Below are 23,079 nucleotides of genomic sequence, written 5' to 3' on the forward strand. Positions count from 1 at the left end.
TTGATAGCATAAATAATCAAATCAAAACCAGAAGTGTTTATAAAACGCATAACATACAAGGGTTGAGATGAAATCTGGCTGTTTGAATCCTACAGAAATCTGCAGAACCCCCCAAAATAAGTATTTATCAGTAAGGATGTTGTGCATGTCTCCAAGTAAACATGGAAGCGCATAACATTTGTCTGGGTTGAAATGCTTCGAGCTCGCCTAAAGGTCCTCCGTTGGTGTTTTAGCAAGTGCGCGTGTTAACCCCCGGGGATCCGTTGTCTGTAAACGAGCCAGTTAGACCGTATCTTTTGCCTCTTGATTTCTAGCAGTATTAAATGCAAGTTTTATAATATCTCGCTCTCTTTCTTTGTGCAGTAAAATACAGTCGGGAAATAAACTGGTACTGAGCATCACAACCGATGGCTGCCAGGGAAAGGACAATTTCGTCCGGTATCTGGAGCACGTGCAGGCCGTCATCACCGTCAACGCCAGTCGCCGCGGAGACCTCAACATCAACATGACTTCACCCATGGGGACCAAGTCTATCCTGCTGAGCCGCCGACCCCGGGACGACGACGCCAAGGTGGGCTTCGACAAATGGCCCTTCATGACCACCCACACGTGGGGCGAGGACCCTCGCGGGACCTGGCTCCTGGAGGTGGGTTTCCAGGGAGAAGCCCCGCAGAGCGGCGCGCTGAAAGAGTGGACCGTCATGCTGCACGGAACACAAAGTGCCCCTTACATAGACCAAGTGGTGAGGGACTACCAGTCCAAACTGGCCATGTCCAAAAAAGAAGAGCTTGAGGAGGAGTTAGACGAAGCTGTGGAGAGAAGCTTGAAAAGCCTTTTGAGTAAAAATAACTAGCCATCTGCATGATATCCTCTCTGTATTAGCATATATTCCTGGCCCGGCTTTCTCTTTTTTCTTGTGATTATTTGATGAATGTCTGAGTCTCTCATATTAAAGTGTATTCTCTGAATGATACAGTGGCCCTGAAAACGATCCGGACACTTAAGACACACTTAGGAATGCCATTGCACAAAATATCAATGCAAGTGTCCGTCTTTGTAAAGAAACACAGCACAAGCTAATTTTTCAAGCAAAACACTTCGCAAAAATGATAGTGGGATCTAGTAACCCAGACAGCAAAATAGTGTCTGCCCAGTACATGGGTACTTCAACACGTATCAGATGTGGGCCGGATCTGGGCAGACACAATTTTGCTGTCTGGGAAATCATCTTGACAGTAGTTGGTTAAGAGTGTGTTCACACTTGGCATGTTTGGTTCAATTAAAACGAACTCTGGCGTGATTGCTCTGTTCACTTGAATAAGTGCCATCAGAACCCTGGTGCGCGCCAAACAAGTGGACCGAGATGCTGAAAAGATGGGTCTCGCTTTGCTTCCAAACCAACTCCGGTGCGGTTTGATTGAAATATGGACGCAACATGGACCAAAGACATGTAAACGAACCATGATGTCACAAGACCGACCCTAAAAAGGCCAGAATGCTCACGCGAACCTATTTTTTCTTGGCATAGTCGCGGTGTTGGGTACCAGCGTCAGAACCGTGTCTCCTCAAAGCAGATCTGCGTTTGTGTCTTTGCTGACGCTGTTTTGACTCCTTTACACATTTGATAAGCTCTTCACGAGTTCTCAGCTGGTCAAAATACCATCACATGTAGGCGACGCACATACAACAAGTGCGTTTAGCCCAGCACACAGCATTGTTTTGGATGTTCTGTAAGCTCTATCACAAAAAACACAAAAGGGAACATATCCTTATGCCTTGAGGTTCGGTATCTTTAGGTTCGGTGTTAAAATGCCAATGTGAATGCTAAGCGGATCTAAATGTTTTCATGTTTTGGGTCCGGACCAAATGGACCAAGCGAACTACAAGTGTGAACACACCCTATAAGTCTAAATTTCAAAAATATCTCATCACTTTGTCTTGGTTTGATATTTTGTTCTTTAATCCAGTGACATTCAAACTTTAAAGTGTGACTCGAGTGTCCAAGCGTATGTTTTGCCACCACTGTATGTCCCACCGGAAAAAAAATTACATTCCACTTACTTTTTTTTTTTTTACTCTTTACAGAAATGTATATAAACCAAATATATCTAGACTTTATGTTCTTGCTTAACCTGCTGTCCTCCACCTCTGTACAGTTTGTGACTGTAAATCATTTTGTGTGGTTCTCCTTAAAGTTTAGTATCTTGCAAACAGAGCAGTGATATTTCTTTCTGTAATATATAAATATATTTTGTGAGGAGAAGATTAGTTTTTATTATGAAGAGATGGAATGTGAGTCATTATACTGCTTATGGCCAAACCAAGCATATTTCAAAGCATTGTCTATATATAATAAATCGATTTAGCTGTTTGTTAAAGCACTTGAGTGATTACGACAGTAATTTCCCCATCGGGTTGGTTGTTCTGGGGTGCAATGGTTTAGAGTTGGAGTCTAACCTCCAAACTATGGTTTGTGGTTCCCAAGAAGCTTACAAAGAAAACTTTGAACGTGGCTTATCCAATAAGAATAATAATTAGATACACATAAATAGGTACATTTATTTTTAACAATCAGAATAATCAATTCGGCTGCAGGAATATTAGGCTGCTGTCATTTTAAGAGCTGGACGGATCCAATATACTATTACACACCTGTTTTCTTTGCTAACTGTTTACGTTTACTTAAGACATAACCTACTGTGTTTACAAGGATATTGTTGTGTGTATTTGTCCATTCAAGTGCAAAAAGACGCGGAAGAGAACTCAGTTCAGTGTTGCGCACTATTCAGTATGAGAGGTGGCTTTCTGTGCGCAGTTTTGGATGCGTGTGGTTTAAAGTCATATTAAAATGCGCGCGCACACAGGAATCGATAAGAGGAATGGTTATGCATGTGTCTTACAGAATCCACGGTTCTTGGAAATTTGGACCCGGTTCTCAATACCCAACCCTACTGCTAGGTAATATATTTCATTATCTTAACTCTAGGCTTGCCAGGCAATGTAGCAAGATGCTATGTTAATGTACATTTGGAATTGCATAAAAAAAACTACCCATTTTGTAAACTTATGAACATGAACAACAAGGTGCATTGTGCCCAAGTCAGATATTTCTCCTTTGAATTCTGAATGTGATACGTCAGTGTTTTCCATCTCGCTCTCTGGACCTTGGATAGTCGATTATGCAGAGGTCACGTCTGTATCCCGCAGGGTCAGTTTAATGAAAAATGGATGAGTTTCATTTTGCAACTGGCTCACGCAGAGAAGCAACCTCACACAGAGGAGTGAAAGAGATAGACTGCAGATTTTGAACTAACTGAACCCTGTTAAGGTCTGTGGTTAAAAGTACACAGTTACTCCAGTGTTACTTAAGGTTCTGAATAAACATTTCGGTAACACTTTATTTTGATGCTCCCAACAAACATTCTACTGACTATAAGAAAATTTGCAACTATGTCAACTTAATCTACTAACCCGAACCCTAACCTAACAGTCTACTAATACTCTAATGAGAGTTAGTTGACATGTAGTTGCAAAGTTACTTATAGTTAGTAGAATATCTAAAGTGTTACCAACAGCTCTTATTCATCTTTATGGTTAACTCTTTCCCCACCTGCATTTTTGATAATATTTACAAAATTTTCATGGTCCCCATGAATATTTTGTTGGATGAATATCTAAACATGCAATATATCAAAAGAAAGAAAAGATCCGCTGCATAAAAAAACAAAAAAAACAAAAACGATTTATTCTAGCTTCATGCATTCTTTTTTTATCAACACTTGAATGTGGGAACGTTTCATAAAAAAAAAAAAACATTCTGAGCAAAAAGCTGAGAAAATTGCGTTTTTTATCAAAGACTACATCAGTATGGGATTCATAGCGTTGATCAAAACACAAATTGAGTAGATGGAGTCCATCAACACCCCAAAGCTTCACAGTCCTGTCATCCTGGAGTGACATTTCATTCTGTAACATTAGGCAGTTTTGATTTATATGCTGTTTAATGTTGGTGATCGCATTATTTTACATATGCATATGATTACATATGATTGTTTCTGCTTCTTTTTATCCTGTGTTTTGATCAGGAGATTCTGTACTCTTACAGTAGATGTGTAATAGCACCGCCTATCGTATAACAGTGAAATCATTGACATTTCTGTCAATTAGTTAATTTCCAAAAGAGTTAATTTGTGGTCTTGGACTTTATCCAGACATTTATTGGTGTGGATGCAGCATCATACAAGGTTATCAATAGCAGTGGAGAAATGCTGTTTTCACAGACTTATTTGTCTCCCATGATTGATTTATTCTACAGACTAAAGAAGGGGGTTAAACTGAGTTGCAGAGAGTTAATAGAATGCAACATGGCAGCCAACATATGTAGAAAAATAGAGCTTTTCCTAGAATTTCCACTAAGTAATCTTGTGTGAGTGAACACAAAACAACTTAAAGAACTTATTTTGTTTCAGAGTAAAACTACACCTTAAAACACAATGGTTTCTACAACGAACGGTGACATTGCCATGTAATGATTCAACTAACAGACAACACAAGGGGAGATTTGTTGATCTTTATTTTTGGTGCGGTTAATACACATCAAGACTGTGGTGGGCAATGCTGGCATCTTAAATTGAACAAAATAATAGCAAATAAAACTCTAAACATTTGCTGTAGTTTGACTTCAGGGTAGGGGCAAGAGGGTGATACTGTACATGTTAATGGGGGAGCTGTGTGGCTCTGTTCCAGAACTTAGGGAACTACCTACTTAGGCAGCATTTTAGACCCATGCAATCATTTCACTCGCTGCTTTTTATGATACTAGGACTTACAATTTTTACTCAGCATTGCAAGTATCTTTTGCAGAGAAGGCAATCCCAGAGTAAAATCCACACAAGATGGTGAATGAAGCCACCATAATATAAAACTGAAAACTGACTATTTAACCCCGTATTTGCAAGCCATCTGTTTTTATGATTATAAATTTGAAGATTCCCCTGTGCACGGAGTAATGTAAAGCATTCCAAGTCATTCACTTATGAAGTTCAAGAGCAGTTGGTGCCCAAGAAGGCAACTCACAAAGTTTTGGAATAGAGCCTGTGAATCCAATTGAAACGGGCAAGTAAGGTTCTCCAAATCAAGGTTCTTAGTCATCTTTTATCGTGAGGGGGGAGATCGGTCAATTCCTTTTTGGCTTCCCAAGTTTTCAGACAGTAAAGGCCAAAGGCAATGGTTCAGGAAGTTAACAGCAGCACTAGGAATCTCGTCAACGGCAGGCAGGAGGCAAAACCGGAGCAGGTACGAGGTAAGAATGAATTGAATGTGTGGAATGTTTCAATGGCAGGCGTCGATCAAGAAGATCTATCGGCATGTTTCTTTCGACTAGTCTTCTCGATCATAGTCTCCACCACCATGGTTGTCTCTTCATAGCCCTTCACTTTTTTGTCAGACGAGAGCTTCTCCACTGACTCCACCACTTCGACCTTCTCATAACTCATGGAATCCGGGGGAAGGGAGCTGTGCGATGGCATGGGTGGAGGACCTCCGAAGCTGGGATCATCCGAGGGCTTGGTCTTGCCGCCATGTTTGGGTAAGGGCTGCCTGGGGCCTGGTGGAGGACTGGGGCCTTTGCTGGGGCTTGGCTCTGGTTCTTTCTCCTTTGGATGAGGCTCTCCATTTTGGGACTTTCCCCTTCCGCCATTTCCCTTTTTAGGTTCCGAAGGTGTGGAAGGCGGTAGGGGTGTTGGTCCGGATAGGGGGCTAGGGGGAGGAGAAGGTGTTCCTCTCCAGTAAGGATCATAAGGGATCCTGCCATCTCGGAAGGTAACAAAGATGTGACTGGCAGAAGGGGTGGTTGAAATGAAGCAGGGGTCATGGTAGCTAGAGTCGCCTGTCACTAGTACGTAGCGTCCCTTGGTGAAGAAGTCAGCGATCGGCTCGGGTCTCCTTACCCGCCTCATGCGATCACGTATGATGTTGCAGAGCGTGTCAAAGGCCTTGCTGATCCGTGCGCCATCGGGCACATCCTCATGAGGATCATGCTCCTCTCTTTTCGCCCCCTGCTCCTCCATCACTTGTTCTTTCTCTTCCTCCTCTAATTCTTCTGCTGCCTTCTCAATCCCACTAGCCTGTTTGGAGGTGATCTCTTTCTTTTTAAACACTTTCTTAGCCAAGTTCTTCTGACGAGGCTTTACGTTGGTGATGTCTTGGATGGCTTGGGTGATATCTAAAAAAAGCAGATAACAGATGTGATTTTAAAGAAATGTTGGTCTTGTTATGCAAATAATTTGTGAACTCTGTAACTTGCTAAAGTATTCAATAAAGGTGCATATCAGTGTTTTGGAAACATGCTCTGGCCAAGCTAAAAACAATTATAGCTACACTTCATATTTTTGCACTGGCAAAGTATGCATTGTATTCTCAACACTGCCTTATGGGGGGCACTATAGCAGGCATTAATGTAATACGTCTTCTTCAACTGCGAGTTTTCTCTTTCAGGTCTTTCTACTCTTATGGTGGATCAGTTCGAAGAGAATCCCACTCAGCAAGTTCCAGAGATTTGTCTAACCTCTACGGTCAGCTCCCACATGTGCCTTGATGTTCTTTTTTTTACTAATTAGTTTTAGTCCAGAAGGTGGCAACACTGCACAGGCCCATTATTTCTCAAGACATTGAGACGGAACACCAACAAACAACTGGAGACGGTGGCCCTGTCCCAAATGGCACCCTAAACCCTCACGGTCTTCCTCTGAGTCCACACTTTCACAATGTAATGCCGCTTTGACTGCTGGTAAGAAGTCCGCTGCACAACCCGCAAAAGTGCGCATCGAGGGCGCATATCGACCTCAAAGGGGGTGCTCGTGAGCACCCTTCTGAGACCTAAAATTACAAAATGGGACACCCTGCGGTCTCGTGGACCTAATGGACATACAGTAAAGTCCACAAGACCGAAAGTGCACATGAAGTGTGCCATTTGGGACAGGGCAATGAGGGCAGTAGATGGCCACATTGATGAGCGCTTGTGTGAGGGGATTAAGAGATCGAGTACAAAGAACAAAGACATTTTTATCAGTGATTATTTCTGGAGAGAAATAGCTCAGACAACGAACAAGGATGAAACGTCAGAATTGAAGTATACTTTGGGCTTAAACTGAAAACACTTTCAGTTTTAACACACTCTAAATCTGATTGGCTGACTTCTACAGGTATTCTGGAAAGCCTCATTTATAAAGCATACGTACACACAGATTTGGTCTTCGAGTGTGCGTACGCTAAAATCCATGTCAACGCTTATATTTATAAAAACGGCTTTGTTGGGAAAAGTGCTTAGAGCCACGTACGTTTTCTTGTGGCAGAGAATCAGAGTAATAACCTAGTCCTACCAGACTCTTGTACATTTAATTTGTACAGAGAGTCTGGCCAGTGGCCGCTCTCCATTGACAAGCATTTACTTCCCTGAAGGCGGGAACTCTGTTGAAGTTTAAAACTATTGGATCTGCTCAGAGCTGCTCTGGATCTGCCGTAACCAATCGCTAACGTTTGGTTGTGACGTATATCATCTCAAACTAGAGCACAACATCAACGTCATCGTTCTCAGCCAACCCTTCTGTTCGCTGATTGGACCGGTTAAAATTTGACCGGAGAAAAACAGAGAATATACCGCAATCTCAGACGGAGAACTGAAGGAGAATGAAAATTGAGCGGAAGTACCTAGGAGGGCGGAGCCAGGCTATCAGAGTACTGCAGGTATATGAAAATATAAGCAATTCTTGCTGCTCGACATTCTCAAGTAAAGGATTTGGATGTTGCCAGATGCTCTCGTATATATAAATGACATTTATTAGGCGCCGTTTACAAGGTGGAACCCTGAAACCTTCAGCAGCGCACAATTTCAAGATCATTTGCGATTTATACATTTCAAATCTGGAAGAGAGGCATACACACGTTTTTTAATGCATACGTCCATTCTCTGAATCACACGTACACATTTGAGAAATGACCGTTTCTACGCAGACCCCTAGTGTGCAACGATATTTAATGGTCCACCAGGAAACACAAAGACATGTTTACAAGTTCCGGGACTGCAGCAATGTGTTATTGTACAGACATTTACCCTCCCCTAAACGTGCATGATCTTGAACTAAACTGTGATTGGTCACTTTACAGTGGGCGGTCCTTGGCAAATATCAGCAGCTATAGATCCCAAATCTTATGTTAGTGGGCAAAAGTCTGGCTACACAAGACTAGTTAAAGGAAACTAACTAGATGCAAAGTGATGTTACTTTTTGGTCAAACTTTAGTTTAGGGTCCAATTCTCACCATTAACTACGACCTCAATAGCCTCCTAATGACTGCTTATTAATAGTTAGTCAGGTAGTTGTTAAGTTTAGGTATTAGGGGATATATAATATGATCATGCAGAATAAGGCATTAAAATGTGCTTTATAAGTACTAATAAACAGGCAATATCCTAGTAATATGCATGATAATAAGCAACTAATTAATAGTGGGAATTGAATCCTAAACAAAGTGTTTCCTTTTTTGAGAGAGAGAGAGAGAGAGAGAGAGAGAGAGAGAGAGAGAGAGAGAGTGGTGTCTTTATTTATTTACTTATTTATTTTCACATTTAAAACTGATATTTTGGTAAGAATTATCCCAAAACAAAAATATGACATGTTCAAACACATTGCAAAGTGTCACCTAAACCATTTGTTTTCTTCGTAAGAAACGTGTTGTGGCTCTTAACAAACAGCGGTACCGTGAGCGCAGACATAAAGGTCATTGTCATTTATCACTGTTAAAAGGGCCAATGCAAGGATCTTAAAGGCGATTTCATTTTGCTTCTAGATTCAACTAGCCCGAGAGAGCCTGAGCGAGACAGAGTGGGCTTGATTGACAGCTGAGTGGGCGTGAATCTTCAGCTGCTGGCTCTTGATTTGTTGTCTGTTCACAAAGACTATCACAATGATGCAGTCATGTTACATAACCGTCCCACCCCCACCGCCAGACTCTCACCTTTTCCTGTCCTGGTCACGCTAGGACTGTGGGTGTATTTATAATTGGTTGTGAACAGAGTAATAGGTGTCCCAATTATCGCCGAATTCAATCTGCAACAATGAGATGGAGAAGGAAAATTAAGCAGCCATATTAAAGACTTGAGAAAGAGAAAACATGGTCAAATATTACCAATATGCAACGCTTATCAAACATAAAGTGTGTTAAAGAATGATGCTGGAATACATTCTGGCTAAAATATCTGTAAAGGCTTTAATTACAGATTAGGAAGAAATTGCTCCAAAAAAAATCTCTGTGGGATTATTGGGTAAAATGAAGATGTAGTTATACTGCCACTGTGTGGCGGCTAGCCTGCCCTGACCCACAGAAAAATGACATTATTTTGTGCTTGAAATGATTAAGTCTGCATGCATACAACAAATACTATGATGATTACTTTGTTGGCCAGTACAGTAATGAGAAACATGGTGCTTAATAATAAAATAATGCAACAGCATCACACATAAATCACAGATTTGATACACTGATCAGGCATAACATTATGACCACTCCTATTATTGTGTTGGTCCCCCTTTTGGTAAACCACACACCCGGCCGTCCACGTGATGTAGAAGAACACGTGATTCATCAGACCAGGCCACCTTCTTCCATTGCTCCGGGGTCCAGTTCTGATGCTCACGTGCCACTGTTGGTGCTTTGGGCACTTTTGATAGAGACTGACCACTGCAGACCAGGAACACCCCAAAAGAGCTGCAAACTCGCTCAAATCCTTACGCTTGCCCGTTTTTCCTGCTTCTAACACATCAACTCTGAGGACAAAATGTTCACTTGCTGCCTAATATATCCCACCCACTAACAGGTGATCATCAGTGCTATTCACATCACCTGTCAGTGGTCTTAATGTTATGCCTAATCGCTGTATGTATCGATGTCAAATATAAAACTGTGTGATGCACGACCGTCATTTCAGGATGTTTTTATGAGCCTCAGTGATGAGGACAGGTCTCACCTGTTGTCTTCATTCTCGATGATTCTCTTGTAGCGCTCGAGTTCGTTCTCCAGAGAGCTCTGGTACATGGCCAGCTGTCGACACTTATTGGTGTAGTTCTCCAGTGATCGCTCAGCCTCTTCGATCTCCTTCCTGAGAGTCTCGATTTGGTTGTTGTACTTCTGGATCTCATCATCGTAGTTCTCTTGTGTGGTCTTGATGGTTTGTTCCAACACAGAGGTCTAGAAAAACACGTACAATTATACTGGACTCCTGCTCTAGAACTCGTGAAAGGGAATTGCGATGTTACAGTCGAGTTTACAAATGTTTAGTGAGAGTAAGACATGCAGAAGAAAGATAAAGTATACCTCTACAGATTAAAAAAAAAAAAAAAAGGTTAATGAAGCGAAACCAGATGAGAATCAATGCCTTGTTTTCTTCTTAAAGGGTTAGTTCAGCCAAAAATGTACATTTCTGTCATCATTTACCCTCATTTTGTTCCAAACCTGTCATCCCCAGACAGCAACACAGTGTTGGCCCGTACCAGATGTGGGCCGGATCTGGGCCGACTCTATGTTGCTGTCTGGGTCATTTACCCTCATTTTGTTTAAAACCTGTAAAACTTTCATTCGTTATGATATTTGTTATTTATCCTCAGTCAAGCAGGTTCAACACACATGTAGCAACATGTTCTCACTCCCAACTCGTCACATATTGACGCTTGGTCGGGACCCTTCGGCGTCAATTTTTAACGCACAGGTACTCCATTAGCATCATTTTCAGGAGCACAGGTACTCCACATTGATTTCAGTGAGAAACCTTTGGCGTCATACACAGACGCGTTGGGCATGGGAATGTTATCGTCATGATGAAATTAAATATTGGGTTATAATTTTGCCTTTATGACATGTTGGAGTGTGATCCTCAATTATTAGACACTATTAGACGCGTTTGAACACGTAACCCAACCCCATCCTTGAACCTAACCATTTGTGTGTTATATGATATAAAACACAGGATATAACAGGCAGATGCAACTGCAGGCACAATTTATTCAATAAGTACAAATATTCCAAGTGTTCTGAGGCCAATCGATTGATTTGTGTGAAGAAAAGACCCAAAAGTGATCAGCGTCTCCATCCGCAGAAGATCATGAACACATTCAAAAATTGCCGCCTGAAGAAACATTATATTAGCTTTGATAGTGAAATGTCATTGGCTCTCGTGTGTCTCATGACCGATCGCTTTATGCTAAAGAGTCGTGTGTATCTTTTGAATGAGATTAGGGTGACCATAGTCCCAGCAGGCACCGGACGTCAACAGGATGTCAGATTGACGTCAGCATCTAACGTTGGACAGATGTTGTATTTTGGTTGAAAATGAAAATCGGGTTGACGTCAGAACACAACATCAGATTGACGTTGGGTTCTGACGTCAACCCGATTCATTTTCAACCAAAATGCAACGTCCGTCCAACGTTAGATGCTGACGTCAATCTGACGTTGGGTTCTGACGTCAATCTGATGTTGGCTTGAGACGTTGGCTCAACGTTAGATTTTGGTTAGTTAATACCACAACCTAAAACCAACAAAGGATCAACGTCTAATGATGTTAGAATCTGACGTCAATATGATGTTGGCTTGAGACGTTGGCTCGATGTTTCGGTTTTGGTTACTTTACAACACAACCTAAAAACAACTAAAAATCAACATCAGCTGACGTTGGTGTTGGATGTCAAATTATTGTTGGCATTAGACGTTGAGCTAACGTTGAATTTTGGTCATCTGACGCGCAACCAAAATGTAACCAAATATCAACGTCTTATGATGTTGTGTGCCTGCTGGGTTTTGATTACCGAAAACCAGGACACTCATCCCGGCAATGAGATACTCAAATGATACTCGAAGTTTACTCAAAGATTCCTTATTAATTTCAATGCATTTAAAGTATGCCCCCTCTGTATGGATAGAAAATTGTTATATTAGGGATAGGACTTGAAAACAGGACATGTCCTGGGAAAACAGGATGTTTGGTCACCCTAAATGAGATATGACTGAGTGCGTGCCTGCATTATTGGATCATTTCAGCGATTAAAACATTAAGATCAACTCTGTTCTTCACATGAACTTATCGTATGACTTCAGAAGACTTGGAATGCAACATGAGTTAATACTTTTACACTGTTTTTGGTCAGTTTTTGCAATAAATACCTTTTACTGTACTTGTATTTGCCTGTTATGTGTTTTATATTGTTTAGAAGTGAGTATAGGTTTAGGGTAGGAGTTGGGTTAGTTGCTCCAAAAAATAAAAGTAGCCCATAAATATTTATAAAATCATGTCTACTTTTATAAATGCAAAGAATTAAATGCGTCTTTAATTAAATGCGTTAACAACTGACAAGAGTCCAAAGTCAATATGTGACGAGTGAGAATGTGTTGGCAGGTTCGGTTGAGCTTCTGTTTATGTTCATAGATCAATATTTATATGTGAAAAAAGGCTAAATTCAATCTGTTCATCATATAAAGTGATAGAGTCTCTTCAGAAAATTTGGAATAAACAGCTCGATTCATATGGATTAGTTTTATGATCTCTTTATGAACTTTTTGAAGTGTCAAAGTGTAAGTTGCGTAGCTCTCAATAAAGGGACAGAAATCTCTCAGATTTCATTTAAAATATCTTCATTTGGGTTTCGAAGATGCACGAAAGTCTTCTGGGTTTGGAACGGCATGAGGGCGAGTAACTTAGGACTATTTTCTCCTATATATGTTTGGGTAGAAAAGTAATTCAAGGGTTTCAAATTCTGTCCATCATCAATTTGATCATTTTTGGCTACTGTATCACAGCCCAACGATTGAAGCCTTGTATCTCTGTTGACATTCTCTGCTGGTATACACACAGTGTCTCTGAGAGAAAGACAGCATCCGCCTCTCTCTTACCTCGGTCTGCAGCCGCTGCTTCTGCGCCTGAAGCTGGCAGAGGGCGCTCCTGTACTCCTCCAGCTGGATCCGCAGCGCTGGCACCCGCCTTTGAGCCATCAGCCGCTCCTGATCCTGCAGCGGGTGAGACCCTTGTTAGTGTAGTTATGATCAAAGTATGCTTGTAATCCGATCACATAGAACATATCTCACTGTACACCTTTCAAATCCAGACACTGACTTTTCTAAAAGGGCTGCTGAGACGCTAAAGGTCATGCATCAAGAGTCTTTATTAAGAGAAGAACGCTGGAGGATTCAATTATTAAAACTTTCATTAGAAAGAAAACGGTATATCAATAATGTTTAAAACAGACTGAGTTTAATTATTTAGTCGATTTTAAAGGAATGATATCTCTTTTTCCATTCATTGCTGCAGCACCAGCTAAATAAAACAAAGCTCTTAAAATGCTCTAAACTGAACGCTCAGGGTCACTCCTAACTAAGTCAGTAAAATAGGGCACAATTTACTGCATACATATGAAGGAATCATCTGTATTGTTTCTTTTACAGTGTTTGTTTCCTGTATTTTGAATTACACATTGCATTGGGTTGAGTTTTACGGGTTAACGGTAATTTCTGTAAAATTACTGGAGAATGTCCTGGCAGAAATTTACCAGTACATTTTCTGTTTTTTTTGTAGTTTTTTGTACCGTTTTCAACTTTTGAAAGTTTAACCCTTTTCATTTTGGCCGTTCATTTACACAACAATGCTGTTTTGAGGGCCTGAAATTTGAAAACTTTTGAAAATGGGTTTTAAAAGTGCAAGGGCCCTATCATACACTCGGCTCAATGTGACGGCAGGCGCGACTCAAGTGTTGTTGGCTAGTTTCAGCCGGACGCAGTTCTCATGTTCACATCCAGCTCCTCGTTGTTTAAATATCAAATGCACTGCTCATCTGTTCACCCATGGGCATCTGGTCTGAACACCAGGTGTGATCAGGAGCATTGCTGGAGCTGCTATTGGAGGAACTGAAAACCACTGACCATTGACCAACACACACCTGCTCTAAAGTCAATAGTGCAGCATTTGTGTGTTATTTAAAGGGTGTGTTAGTAATATGAGCCTATAGGTGGAGCACAACACACACACACACACACACACACACACACACACACTGATTATTACACACAGTGACGAAGCAGCATACACACATATTTAAATAATAAAAAATAAAAGGCTTCCTCTCTGTTCAGTCTTTCCACTCACATGTAAATTGTGAATCCGCCATGGTGCGAGCGCAACTGGCTTTTAAAGGGAAAGGGAGATGAGACTCTGATTGGTTTCTAGCACGTTAGGCCCAAAACACACCCATGACTCATTAAGAGATGAGGGACGACCCTTTTGGACCATGCGGCAGGCACACTGACCGTTTTTTTTTCCGTTATTAAACTAGCAAAAGTGGATTTCAGCTGCGCCATGAACTTCAGATCGGTAAAATTGGGCCCCAAGTTTTTGAACATTATATCGTTCAGGCTCTAGACACGTGTGTTTCTTTACAAAGTGACATCGCCATCTTACTGGCATGGCAGCAGAATACAGCGCTTTTATGCTGCCTTCACGTGCTATCGGAAATGTCCTAATTCCCACTTTAGAAGTCGTGATTACGAGCTTGTTGCATTCAAGTGCTTTGTTGTCGGAATGAACAGGAATCGGGAATCATGGTGGACACAGGTTATTCTTGCCCATTAATTGGGAAAATCTTATTAAAACCAACATCATATGTAGTGTCACATGCACTGACAACCATATAAAAATTCCAGATAGTCCGCTTTCTGACAATTCTGTACTTTCAGTCAAATGCAGGCTGTTTTCGCTGTGTATCAAACATACGATACGCTTCAAATGATTATTAGTACATGTAAATATGCACTACATTAATGAGAAGACAAGACGATCTAGCTGTTTTAGAGAAAAAACTAATAAATCATACCTGTCACAGCAGTAGTTCTATGTTTAAAGTTTAAGGCACGCCCATCTTGGGAATTTGGGTATCAAAATTATTTCCGAACTTCCCAGTGGTAAACACAACATCAGAGGGCGTTTATGTGCAATTTTTACCTAGGAAAGTATTTACGATAATTCCGATAGCAGGTGAATCGTGTGAACGGGGATTGTTTTGACAACGTTGTCATCTGTACGCAAAAAATGCTAAGGAAAAACTTTTCTGTTATTAGTATATAGTTGTCATGTAAACGTACCCTCAGACTCACACTTTTCATAACTCTAAAACTAAATCAAAAGAAATAAACCTGAATCCAGATTTATCTTTCATTATAACGCTATTACATGGTTGTGTCTGTTCTTTAAAAAGCAATGAAATATCAAGGGAAATTCATTTTGATAGTTTGTCACCTGGTCCCAGTACCACAATGAACAAGATATAAGCTCAGTGCTTAAATGCTTATTTTTTATGTTTGCTATGGCAAGCATTAATATTATTATTGCTATTACTAAAGTGGTAATTTGAACAAACACCTAAAGCTAAGTAATAAGCTCAATTTTAGCTCATAACTAACCTGCAACAGACATGAGACCTCATAATGTTTGGGCTCTTTTTGCAGTTATTTCTTTTCTAAGCAATCAAACTTTGACCTGACAGGCTATAAAACACTGAAAACAACTCCACAGGCTTACGACGGAAGAGGTCCATTTGACCTTTGGCCAGTAAGAAACACCATCAGCCCCACAGCAACACAACACAACCACCCAGAGCACCTCAGCAAACACATATCAGTTCAGGACATCGTTTAGTGTATGCAGTTATATTCATGAGAATACATATTAATACAAGATGGTATAATTGCTTATTGCTTGGATGTTCTCGAGGGTTAGTACAGTACAAGCTGGTTGCTTACTTCGACAAGTTAACAGAACAAAAGTCTGAATGTCTGGACGCTTCTATAGAGCTGCTTTGAATCAATCTGTATTTTATAAAGCGCTGTAGAAATAAAGCTGACTTGGTTTGACTCTAGATCACTTTATTTTGATGGTCAACTTTAGACATTCTACTAACTATAAAGTCATTTTGCAACTACATGTCAACTTATTCTACGAACACCAAACCTAACAGTCTACTCTAATGAAAGTTAGTTGTCTAAAGTGGTCAGTCGAAATAAACGTGTAACCTATTTTATTTAAAAGACTCTAAACACCGCCAAAAAGTTTGCAAACCTGACTCTCAATCTCTCCCATACCAGACATAACCGTCCCGAATTTACTGATTCAGGATTTTTATTTCTTATGCATGTGTTGTGATTATTTGATCATTATTTTAATACATTTTCTATGTAAAGCACTTTGAATTACCATTGTGTATGTATATAACTTTATCAATAAACTTTTTATGCAAGAACCCCAAAAATCACAAGAAGCTAAAAAGACTCTTCGGGCCATAATATTCCATATCAGCAGACATTTTATAGACCCTGTGGTGAAAATCAAGTTGTTTATGTGTCTGTGTGGTGTTTTTAATATTCTTTAAGACAAACCATGTGCAAATCTATCAGTCAACACCATTGCTGAGTATTTTCTGTTTAAAACTTAAGACAGTCTTAAAAACACGGTTTGAAATCGCTGGTGTTTCTGACGTCACAAACTACCAATTACGTCACGAGGGGGGCGGGGCTTTAGCATATCATTAACTATTCTCTGAAGCAGGGAGTCTCAAGAGAAGCAGATTACCCTGGGATATTTTTCTGTTTATATAAAAAATCCTAAGGATGCTGATTGTTAGAAGCCAGACTGAGATGGTGAACGGGAACATGGTTTGTGTAACATTAGCAACACATCATTAGCTGTTTGATTACATAGTCAAGCCAAAGGCTAATCATATTAATTACCGTTATGTGTCCGACGTTGCAGAGAGCGAAACATAAAGCACATTACCATTCTGATACTGATTCTGAGTCTGTATAATTCACTGTTCCTCTTCTTCTGAACCAGTTTCTGCTTCAAAAAAACAGTTTTTCCGTTTACTACAGTAAAGTTGTGCGACTGGATCTCTGAGCAGGTGTGAGTGAGTGGAGGCGGGGATAATTTGCATATTCATGGAAACACGTATAATAAATGAAGCAATGGTGTCGAGTTACATTCAAGCTATTTTAAGGCATGAAGACATTTTTTCATAGGAAATTTTTTTTAAATATGAAATTTTAGTGATTAATGATGACTACAGGGGGACTTTAACATTCAGTAATATTATTGATTCATTTGACACTTTCAGATGAGAAGGAATTGAATAATGACACTAATTCAACTATAAGCAGTTCTACAGAAGACAATACATTAGTTTCATCCTTTATAAACTTATTGAGCTGAACTGAATCAACATTATTCTGACTTGAGATGAATAACGACAATATTGTCTTCTGCTCATCTGCTTTACAGCTGAAATTTAATTTGTTTCATAATAATTGATTGATTCTGCAACAATGTTATTTACCTGTTTGTTAATGCAAAGCCGCTTTAAAACAATCTGAGAGTGACTTGACCACTAATAGAGACTATACAACAAATACAACTAATTATTAACTCTTTCCCCAGCATTGATGGACATTTCCGGCTTTCAGTGTTTCCACTGTTATACGGTAGGGGGCGCTGTTACACATCTATTGAAAGAGTACAGAATCTCCTGATCAAAACACAGTCGAAGAAGAAGAAGAAACAAGCGATAGAAGCATTGCTGACGCATATGTAAATGAACACGATTCAACAGCATATAAATCAACACTGTCTAATGTTACTGAATGTAATGTCGCCCCAGGACGACATTTTTGTGATATTATAAAAAATCCTGCGGGGAAAGAGTTAAAGGGATAGTTCACCCAAAAATAGAAATTAGCCCACAATTTACTCAGGAAGCCAGCCCATGAAGCCATCCTAGGTGTATATGACATTTTTCTTTCAGACGAATACAATCAGTTATATTAAAAATGTTCTGGCTAATCAAAGCTTTATAAAGGCAGCCCAAAATGTTAAGCTCAAAAAAGTGCATCCATCCATCATAAAAGTGCGTCTGTCCATCATAAAAGTGCATCTATCCATCATAAAAGTGCATCTATCCATCATTAAAGTGCATCTATCCATCATAAAAGTACATCTATCCATCATAAAAGTGTATCTATCCATTATAAAAGTGCATCTATCCATTATAAAAGTGCATCTATCCATCATAAAAGTGCATCTATCCATCATAAAAGTGCGTCTGTCCATCATAAAAGTGCATCTATCCATCATAAAAGTGCATCTATCCATCATAAAAGTACATCTATCCATCATAAAAGTGCATCTATCCATCATAAAAGTGCATCTATCCATTATAAAAGTGCATCTATCCATCATAAAAGTGCATCTATCCATCATAAAAGTGCATCTATCCATCATAAAAGTGCATCTATCCATCATAAAAGTGTATCAATCCATCATAAAAGTGCATCTATCCATCATAAAAGTGCATCTATCCATCATAAAAGTGCCATCATAAAAGTGCATCTATCCATCATAAAAGTGCATCTATCCATCATAAAAGTGCATCTATCCATCATAAAAGTGCATCTATCCATTATAAAAGTGCATCTATCCATCATAAAAGTGCCATCATAAAAGTGCATCTATCCATCATAAAAGTGCATCTATCATCATAAAAGTGCATCTATCCATTATAAAAGTGCATCTATCCATCATAAAAGTGCATCTATCCATCATAAAAGTACATCTATCCATCATAAAAGTGCATCTGTCCATCATAAAAGTACATCTATCCATCATAAAAGTGCATCTGTCCATCATAAAAGTGTATCTATCCTTCATAAAAGTGAATCTGTCCATCATAAAAGTGCATCTGTCCATCATAAAAGTGCATCTATCAATTATAAAAGTGCATATATCCATCATAAAAGTGCATCTGTCCATCATAAAAGTGCATCTATCCATTATAAAAGTGCATCTATCCATCATAAAAGTGTATCTATCCTTCATAAAAGTGCATCTGTCCATCATAAAAGTACATCTATCCATCATAAAAGTGCATCTATCCATTATAAAAGTGCATCTATCCATTATAAAAGTGCATCTATCCATCATAAAATTGCATCCATCCATCATAAAAGTGCATCTATCCATCATAAAAGTACATCTATTCATCATAAAAGTGCATCTATCCATCATAAAATTGCATCTATCATCATAAAAGTGCATCTATCCATCATAAAAGTGCATCTATCCATAATAAAAGTGCCTCCGTCCATCATAAAAGTGCATCTATCCATCATAAAAGTACATCTATCATCATAAAAGTGCATCTATCCATTATAAAAGTGCATCTATCCATCATAAAAGTGCATCCATCCATCATAAAATTGCATCTATCATCATAAAAGTGCATCTATCCATCATAGAAAGTGCATCTATCCATCATAAAAGTGCATCTATCCATCATAAAAGTGCATCTATCCATCATAAAAGTGCATCTATCCATTATAAAAGTGCATCTATCCGTCATAAAAGTGCATCTATCCATCATAAAAGTGTATCAATCCATCATAAAAGTGCATCTATCCATCATAAAAGTGCATCTATCCATTATAAAAGTGCATCTATCCATCATAAAAGTGCCATCATAAAAGTGCATCTATCCATCATAAAAGTGCATCTATCATCATAAAAGTGCATCTATCCATTATAAAAGTGCATCTATCCATCATAAAAGTGCATCTATCCATCATAAAAGTACATCTATCCATCATAAAAGTGCATCTGTCCATCATAAAAGTACATCTATCCATCATAAAAGTGCATCTGTCCATCATAAAAGTGTATCTATCCTTCATAAAAGTGAATCTGTCCATCATAAAAGTGCATCTGTCCATCATAAAAGTGCATCTATCAATTATAAAAGTGCATATATCCATCATAAAAGTGCATCTGTCCATCATAAAAGTGCATCTATCCATTATAAAAGTGCATCTATCCATCATAAAAGTGTATCTATCCTTCATAAAAGTGCATCTGTCCATCATAAAAGTACATCTATCCATCATAAAAGTGCATCTATCCATCATAAAAGTGCATCTATCCATTATAAAAGTGCATCTATCCATCATAAAATTGCATCCATCCATCATAAAAGTGCATCTATCCATCATAAAAGTACATCTATTCATCATAAAAGTGCATCTATCCATCATAAAATTGCATCTATCATCATAAAAGTGCATCTATCCATCATAAAAGTGCATCTATTCATCATAAAAGTGCCTCCGTCCATCATAAAAGTGCATCTATCCATCATAAAAGTACATCTATCATCATAAAAGTGCATCTATCCATCATAAAAGTACATCTATCATCATAAAAGTGCATCTATCCATTATAAAAGTGCATCTATCCATCATAAAAGTGCATCCATCCATCATAAAATTGCATCTATCATCATAAAAGTGCATCTATCCATCATAGAAAGTGCATCTATCCATCATAAAAGTGCATCCATCCAGCATAAAAGTGCGTCTATCCATCATAAAAGTGCATCTATCCATCATAAAAGTGCATCTATCCATCATAAAAGTGCATCTATCCATCATAAAAGTGCGTCTATCCAGCATAAAAGTGCGTCTATCCATCATAAAAGTGCATCTATCCATCATAAAAGTGCATCTATCCATCATAAAAGTGCATCTATCCATCATAAAAGTGCATCTGTCCATCATAAAAGTGCATCTATCCATCATAAAAGTGCATCTATCCATCATAAAAGTGCATCTATTCATCATAAAAGTGCATCTATCCATCATAAAAGTGCATCTGTCCATCATAAAAGTGCGTCTATCCATCATAAAAGTGCCTCCATCCATAATAAAAGTGCCTCCGTCCATCATAAAAGTGCATCTATCCATCATATAACTGCTCCACGTAGCTCCGGGGTGTTAATAAAAGCCTTCTGAAGCGAATTTTCTGAAGTTTGTGTAAGAACAATTTCCATATTTAACGCGTTATAAAGTAAAATATATAGCTTTCGGTGTACTGGCTACCGTATTAATCTTCATAAGACCTTTATTAACCCCTGGAGCCGTGTGGAGCAGTTATATGATGGATAGATGCACTATTATGGGCTTCAAATTTTGTGCTCCCATTCACTGCCATTATAAAGCTCGGAAGAGCCAGGACATATATTAATATAACTCTGATTGTGTTCGTCTGAGAGAAGAATGTCATACACACCTAGGATGGTTTGAGGGAGAGTAAATCATGGGGTAGTTTTCATTTTTGCGTGAACTATCCCTTTCAGTAAAAAACAAACAAACCAAAACAAGGCGTCTAAGATGAACCCACAGGACTTTCCTCCGAGTCCCTGCAGTATGTGTGCGCTTCACATGTGTGTGAGGACGCGGGTGAGAAGCCCCGCTGCGGTAAAGGAAGATAAAGGGTGTCATCGCTCAGGGAGCCTGATCACTCAGGGCACATTCAGAGCGCCACGCTAATTTCACTGGCACCGCTGCCGCACAATTCTTATTCCATGTGACACCCAGAGAGTCAGAACGGGCCCGAGGCGCTGCGAGCCACAAGGTCACCCTACCTCTGAGACAGACGTGCTCGCCATGTGGGAAATAGTCTGGTTGATCTGGTGCAGGATGTTTAGATACGTCTGGATTTCTGCAAGGTTCTGTGGAGGAAGAACAAACACACACGGGATCAATGCAGGTGGACATCATGAGTGAGAGAGACTGTTGAAAGGTCAATTTCATTACAGAGGAGGAGGCAGAGGATGCACATAATGATTCCCTTGGACAATGAAAGCAAGAAATGCTTCTAGTTCAGTGTGTTTCCAATGAGAACCACTATGATAGATCACTCACTTGAACTACATGTTTAAAGTTTTGCTATGCTTTTCTCCTCTATTGTGCCGTATATCGAGTGAAGCGCTTCTCAAACAAGAAGAAATGTATAGGGCGGGGCTTGATTGTGTGACGTGTGTCAATCACTTCCTGAATGAGAGAAGAGGGTCACACTGTGTTTTGGAGCACGAAGATTTCATGATTACATGAAGGGAAACATTTAAAATCATCATGAAAGGCTGGTCTATTCTTCTCTATTGTGCCGAAATGCTTGGCAAACAAGAACAAATGTAGGCGGGGCTTGAGTGTGTCTGTGGGGAATTGATGGATGTTTGTGGTTTGCTATTGGTGGATCTCATGTGAGTGACAGGTGGCCCCGCCCACGCCATCAGAGAAGAGAAGAAGTTATTCTGAGTCAAGATTAGACATAAATACTTGTTATACTTAGATATTCTCAAAGACTACTTTTTGTCATGGTTTAAAGTTTGTTTTTAACCTCTTATTTGAGTCTTTTGACCATATTGTTAAAGCCACACCAGTTCATTCGTGTGTGTATAATAGTGTACTGTGTGTGTGTGTCTCTGCGTGTGTGTAAGTGAGTGTGTGTCTGTTTTGTTCTCCTGTGTATCCTCTCCCTTGCTATAAAATTTTTACTGCATTGTGGTTGAATTACTGATTTTATTTCACACATTTGCAAAAACATGCTCTGTGTTATAGTCGCGTCAGTTCATATATATATATATATATTTAACCCAGCGATTGGGTTGTTTTAACCCAGTAATTGGGTTGTTTTAAGCAAACATTTAACCCAACCGCTGGGTTAAAAACAACCCAAATGCTGGGTTAAAACAACCCAATCGCTGGGTTAGTCCATTTTCAACCCAACTTGGGTTATTTTTAACTCAGCATTTTTTAGAGTGTATATATATATATATATGTGTGTGTGTGTGTGTGTGTATAGGTGGATGTGTCTATTTTGCACTCTTGTTCATTTAGAGTGTCACCCCTTCATGGCTGTGCACTTTTTTTCTGCAAAGTGGCTGACTTGATTAGTTTGTAGCCTCAAAAGATTTTCTGAATTTTCGTATTTGTTTTCGTATTTCCCATTTATTTCCTATGTCGGTCATTTTTGACTGTGAAGGAGCCAAGTGTGACTTTTTTTTAAACGAATATCACTAACAGGTTTGGAAAGACTCTGGCTTAAGCATGATCATCTGTTTTACGCTTGATTTGATATAGTCATAATACTATATGTACAGACCACGAATATAA

General features: G+C 39.3%; 2 protein-coding genes across 3 annotated transcripts in view; one reads left to right on the forward strand and one right to left on the reverse strand.

Moving 5' to 3' along the window:
- Positions 1 to 2,380, forward strand: part of pcsk2 (proprotein convertase subtilisin/kexin type 2) — an 87,164-nt gene extending 84,784 nt beyond the window's left edge. The window contains exons 12-13 of one of the 2 annotated variants that reach the window (XR_013818411.1): positions 364 to 1,134; positions 1,202 to 2,380. Coding sequence is in view for 1 of the 2 variants with exons in the window: in XM_079842538.1 (XP_079698664.1) it covers positions 364 to 853 (490 nt within the window). In the remaining variant the exon portion in view is untranslated. Of the gene's footprint in view, positions 1 to 363 lie in introns of both variants that reach the window. The other variant, XM_079842538.1, reaches the window with a different exon arrangement.
- Positions 2,381 to 4,556: 2,176 nt separating this feature from the next.
- The window catches only part of bfsp1 (beaded filament structural protein 1), a gene marked incomplete at its 5' end in the record, with an annotated part of 38,871 nt that continues 20,348 nt past the window's right edge, over positions 4,557 to 23,079 (reverse strand). Inside the window, 5 exons of the mRNA XM_079842855.1 lie at positions 4,557 to 6,223; positions 9,013 to 9,104; positions 10,022 to 10,242; positions 12,937 to 13,050; positions 21,549 to 21,635. Coding sequence (XP_079698981.1) covers positions 5,349 to 6,223; positions 9,013 to 9,104; positions 10,022 to 10,242; positions 12,937 to 13,050; positions 21,549 to 21,635 — 1,389 coding nt within the window. The 3' untranslated portion in view covers positions 4,557 to 5,348. The remainder of the gene's footprint in view (positions 6,224 to 9,012; positions 9,105 to 10,021; positions 10,243 to 12,936; positions 13,051 to 21,548; positions 21,636 to 23,079) is intronic.

The sequence above is a fragment of the Gobio gobio genome, assembly GCF_949357685.1.
Source record: "Gobio gobio genome assembly, chromosome: 18".
Lineage (NCBI taxonomy): Eukaryota > Metazoa > Chordata > Actinopteri > Cypriniformes > Gobionidae > Gobio > Gobio gobio.